General features: G+C 43.1%; 1 protein-coding gene across 1 annotated transcript; it reads right to left on the bottom strand.

Annotated features, from left to right (window-relative positions):
* Positions 1–1,022: 1,022 nt before the first annotated feature.
* CCR75_009644 (uncharacterized protein) lies at positions 1,023–1,613 on the bottom strand (the record flags this gene model as incomplete). Its single annotated transcript, XM_067967683.1, has 1 exon — positions 1,023–1,613. One exon carries the CDS (start codon positions 1,611–1,613, stop codon positions 1,023–1,025), a length of 591 nt encoding a protein of 196 aa, XP_067820913.1.
* Between the last annotated feature and the right edge of the window lie 4,375 nt (positions 1,614–5,988).

Here is a 5,988-nt window from a genome sequence, read left to right as displayed (position 1 = left end):
TCGCCACATCAGATCGGGTCGCTGGGCGAGGCAAAGGTATCCCAACAGGAGACAGTAACAACGCAGCGCCACCAGGAATTTCAATGCATTCTCCCGCGAGGCGAATCGTCAAGCCTGTTTCCTGGGCCTGCTTCAAGGCCGCTTCTTCTTGATAGAGAGATGCAACGAGGCTAATCTCCACAATTTTCAATGCGAAAAGCTCTTTTCCTTGCCTAGTGACTTTAAAAACGCGACCCTGGGCGCCGCGACCAAGAAACGCATCGCCCTCCACCACTTCAACTCCAAAGGAGAGCAGGCTGTGGTCAAGCTTGCCACCCAAGGAGACACGTTGGCACCAATAAATTTCTGAAACAATGATTTCGATCCACCGTCCGTCCAATGCGCTTTCAGGACTTTACCAATGAAAGTCGCGCGGCTATTGATTAACCAAAAGGAGCGTCGATCATAGAGAATGGCACTTCCAAACGTCTTGGGGCAAAGACTCTGCAGATACCGAACCACTTGACCAAACGCAGCATCAGTTAAAGAGAGCTTGCTTTCAAATAGAATGACACAGTCAAATAACTCTTCCTCTGCGACACCAAATCGAAACTTGTGATTGGACGAGCGAGGTACTTTATCTTTTGGCTTTTCCTTGGCACGATACATTCCCGGGTGGGTCGCAAATCCATCCGGCTTTAGATCTGTACTCCTAGACACGTTCATTGACTGAGTCAACCACAAATATCGCTCGCTATTGACAAACACCATGTTCCAGTTAGCAAGCGCTCTGTCGAAAAAGGGAGTTATAAAGGCGTCAAACCGAGCTTCATTCGAAATGGCATTCGCTTGCTGTTGTATCATTTGCGACCAAAAGGGTTCTTCATCATCTCTTGCTGCAAAATCAGTGATCGATTCAAACCTTTTCAAACTCTCTATCGCCATTTCACCTAGTGCTCCATCCGTGTAGGACTTGTCTGACTGAGATGGTAACTTGGAATTTATTTCTTGAATTTTGCTCTCGACTCTTTCTTCTCTATCGCTTATTTTTTGAATTTTGCTCTCGACTCTTTCTTCTCTATCGCTTGTTTTTTAATTTTGCTCTCGACTCTATCGCTCATTTCTTGAATTTTGCTCTCGACTCTATCGCTCATTTCTTGATCTCTATTGCTCATTTTTTCTTCCATGCTCTTGAACTTTTTTTCTACAAGAAGAGAAATGGCCTCGACAAGTTCTGCACCCTCAGCTTGAGCTGGACCTTGCTTGGTTACATTATTATCCGCATCACTCGGGAGCTCCACCAGAACGTGAATTTCTGCTTCACTAGGCTGGAAATCTGGCCCTAGCAACTCCGTCCGTGTGAGTCTCCAGGACGGTCGCATTTCCATATACTCAACGCTTCTGTCACCCTTTAAAAAGTTCTTTACATAAATATCGTCCTTCAACCATACCCCGTTCTTCTTCGCCAAGTACAGCGTCACCGTATTTGGATCAACTTTGAAGCGATCATTGACGCCTTTCTTCTCGTTCACGATTGCCGTCTGTAGCGCTATAACGTCCGCATCACGTGCTATCTTCACAAAAAATAGTGTTCCTTCGCCATAGACCGCGCATAACAGTTTCACCTCGTCCATATTTCTTCTTCTTAGAATGCGACCTGCAAATGTGATTTTTTTTAAATACGGTTATGGCATCGGCGTTTTCGCGCATATCACATTCGACACAAACAACGTTTTTCCAACAGTAGGTCAAAAAAGGTCAAATCAAAGATCAAACAAATAATACAACTCAACCACTTCGACTTGCTATAAAGGCTCGTGTCGATCAAGTCGTTCGTGCCCCCCTAAAAAATTATTTTTTTACATTAGAATATTGGAATTATATTCGTCATCTTATTCGTAAGTAGCTCCTCCTCGTCACCAGCAATCACTTTGTCGTAACGAGTCTCTTCCTTTTCTAAAGTAGTCTGGCTCGACTACACAAGATAACCAAAAATATTCTGGCCGATGCCAAGCGTGCTCGGAGTTCTTTGTTCTGTGTCTTGCACAAAAGCTTCTGAGCTAGAGCTTCCAATCAGTTTTTTGTCTCGACGTGTCATGATTTTAACGCCTTTCGGTGACCAATTCGAACGACCAATTGGTGAAAGGGCACACTTTGCTCTAATGCTGCTCTTATCATGACATTTTCGTAGGGTGTGCGTCGAATGACGCTCTTCGCTGGTGGCAAATATAATGCGACTCGGCAATTCTTTTAGTATAGCACGTCGAATGAACTGACTCACATCTACTATAGCGATAGAAACGACTTTGACAATAACTCTCTTGACAACGGCTTTAAAACCCGACGTCTAAGGTGCCACGATCGAGTAGGCAGAAGAAGGCTTTTCGAACGTCTGATTCGTTGAAATTGTCGCCTTATCGAGTCTGCATAGCGTCGCAGGTTCATTTCTCAGTATAAATGCGAATACAAACTTCCGGCCGACACTAGAATTGAAGAACTCAACATTTATTGTTCATATAAACGAATACTGATGGCCAATTAATTGGCTCAGGTCTTTCTAAGAGTTATGCTTTAAGCAACATCGTTTCTATAAGTACTTGCTCCTTTCGATGACTTGATTGAGACTGAAATTGCGCTTCCCACATGGTTGATCGTGACTTTTTCGTTGACGTGGCTGTAACTGACTTTGTTGCCTCCGCCGCCACAAACAAGCTTCATTATCTTTCGGTTTCATGGACGGCGACGTACTCGAAACGTTAAACTTCTCATTCCGTTTATATACCAAGCGCGCCGTTGTTTCGGCGTGAAAGTACTCGCTCTTCATGGCCTTTATCCGGAATTTAACTACAAAGCAGACAGAACAGGCGTAATGTCAAGGTTACGACGTTTTCGTGGTCGTGCAGTACGCACATCGATATGTTTCGCCAAGTGTTTGAGCTTCGTAAATACCTCACGCCATTGTAGAATCCCCTAAGAGGAACACATGAACGCTTTCAATAGGTTCTAGTACCCCAGTACGCGCGAACACGCGGCACTCGAGAAGAGAAACACAGCCGATGTATTATTATGTCAACTTTAGCCCGTTACCCTTTGCCTGTTCCGTCAGAGTGTTGGTAGTCCGTATCGATGGACTTTGGCTTCAAATTTCTCGAAAAAACGAAACATTTTTTTTTACTAACCCCGCCAAACGTTTCAAGACACGATTAGGTGGTGCGCAAGGAGGCGCATTGCATAGTTACTATATTAACATATTAGAGCCAGTGAATATAATATCGCTAAGAATGTATTTAATTTATTGATACAGCTTTAGTTTTTCCCCTAAACTCCAGCCTTAGTATTAATCCTTAATAGATAAGGAAGGTTTTGAGTAGCTAAGAAGTCTTATCTATTAGACTTCTTAGCTACTCAAAACATTCCTCTGCACTTCGTGAATGTGAACTAATCCAGGCACCTCACCTTCATCGTTGGTTCTATACCTCCGTTATCTTGTCGTTTCGGAGGACGAAAAGCTCTAGAGTAAACTTAAGACTGAAGTCCTCCTGTTCCGCTCTATAAATCGCAAGTGCAAGCCGGAACAGGCGTGTCTTGGAAGTACTATCTGCAAGATCTTCAACAAATACAGTTACCTGTATTTGTGCACCGATTGGATGGCTCATGATACAACTGACCAGGTATTGTGTATGTTGGGCATAAGCGTAATTGTCACGCATTCCCTGCTTCAATTCCAGGAGCTCGGCTCAAGCCCTAAATTCGGCACGTGGCGCTCATGTATTTGCCTGAGCTGGGTCCTTAAGACCTCATACGACCCAAAGACTAATGGGTCGTGAAGCTTGAACCCCAAGGCCCAAGATTTATCACGTCCGGTCAAGTTGGAAATGCTAAATTTCAATTTCGTCGCATCAACAGTGATACGGTCAGCTCCAATGGAGTCATCTAATTCGACGAACCATCTTAAAAGGAAATTGCCTTCAACTGCCTTAAACTTAAAGACTTCAATTTTTGACCTTTTGGGACGACGTAGAAACGTCGGCTCGCTAGCCGAATGTAAATGCTGATACTTTGTCATCACTTCTATAATAGTCACGTTAGAACCCAAAGGTTTAACGGTATCGGCCCTTGGTGATTTGGCGGCCTTCTCAATCGCCACTGAGTCAAGCGATGCAGGTGAATTGGACCAGTCACCTACAATTGGTGTAGCAGGTGACTTGTCCCCGTCACCTGCAATGTCATCAACACATGATATACCCCAGTCACCTCCAATGGGAGAAGAGGGTGATATATCCCTTGCAGTAGAAGCATTAGCGTCTACTGAAATATTTGCCTTACTGACAGCTACACTGATCCGTGCAGCTGCCTTCATCTGGGGAAGCTACACACAATGTTTGTGTGTGAGGAGCGACTATCGTCAAAAGTCCTGCAATTTGTTTTAGCGTTGCTGAACCAGTAGAGCGCTCCGCACCTACTGACCCCGACCATTATTTGACGATCCGCCTCACAGTTGCGATTTCGCAACAGCGCCGGATCCGCGTCCTCCGCAGTTCCAGTCAACCTACACTGCTTACAATGAAGGTGATGTGCCTCGAAACTTCACGTACACAAAGCTACAGAGGAAGGTTTCCATGGCGCTGAAGGAATTTAGCTTCTAGGGTCTACACTAAGGCTAAAATAAGAGAAAAGTGAAACAGTATTAATATATTATGCTCCTACACAACGATCTTCTATCTACTACTGACTTTATGATATTAATAACTTATTATTTTCGGCGCCTACTCGCGCACCGCCCAATCGTGTCTTGAGACGATTGACAAGGTTAATTTTAACTCAAATCAACCAATCAATAGAACTAACTTTTATTGCGTCAATATTACCAATATTGATAAAATTGGGAACTCTTATGTCAAATAATTGATAAAGATCATTATTTGTACTTCTTTGCTTATTTCCTTTTAGAGAACATAATATGCATTATTACTAATTTAGAAAACAATAGTTATATAACGGTACACCGCGTTACTCATAAAAAAAAGATTTGCAAAAGCAAATTTTGATGGGATAATTTTTAAAAATACTTTTTTGAAAATATTGTTTTATTATTTTTCAGGAAATAACTTCTTAAATAAATACCGTACCCTAAACCGACACATGTGAAGTCGCGATCAAGTCATCGAAAGGAGAAAGTACTTACAGGGATGATGATGCTTCGCGTGTAAAGCATAACTCTCAAAAGGACCTGAGCCAATTAATTAGCCATCAATCTTTGTTTAAATTAACAATAAACGTTGAGTTCTTCAATCTTAGTGCCGGCCGGAAGTTTGTACTCACATTAGTATCGAGAAATGAGCCTGCGACGCTATGCAGACTCGATAAGGCGACAATGCCATTGATACAGACGTTCGCATAGCCCTGTTCTGCCTACTCTATCGTGGCACTTTAGACGTCGGGTTTGAAGCCGTTGTCAAGAGAGTTATTGTCAAAGTCGCTCCTATCGCCATAGTAGAAGAAAGTCAGTCCATTCTACGTGCTATCTTAAAGAATTGCATAGTCGCATTATAAGTATTGCCACCATCGAAGAGCGAGCAATCAACGCAAACCTTTCGAAAAATGTCAAGGTGTGAGCCAGCATTAGTGCAAAGAGTGTTCTTTTAGCAATCGATCGTACGAATTGGTCACCGAAAGGCGTCGAAATCATCCTTCGTCGAGACAAGAAAGTGATTGGAAGCTCTAGCTTAGATGTAACGGGCTAAAGTTGCCCTAATGTTACACAGTCTCCGTTAAGTACATTTGGTGTACTTAAGGGGATGGTCAATTACTAAATAGTAGTAATTAGACCCAACACTCGGGTGTGGTGCACATTTGTGACCAACCGTGGCATTCACATTAGGAGGGATGACGCCCAGCGTCATCCGTGATGACGGCTAGCGTCATCCGTTACGCGAGGTATCTATAAAGATACGCTCGCAATACATATTAAATGATATCTATAGAGATATCATTTTAATTGATAAAAAT

The sequence above is a fragment of the Bremia lactucae genome, linkage group LG12 (genome assembly GCF_004359215.1).
Source record: "Bremia lactucae strain SF5 linkage group LG12, whole genome shotgun sequence".
Classification (NCBI taxonomy): Eukaryota; Oomycota; class Peronosporomycetes; order Peronosporales; family Peronosporaceae; genus Bremia; species Bremia lactucae.
Note: the sequence above shows the minus strand (reverse complement) of the source record. Positions and strands in the feature narration are given on the sequence as shown.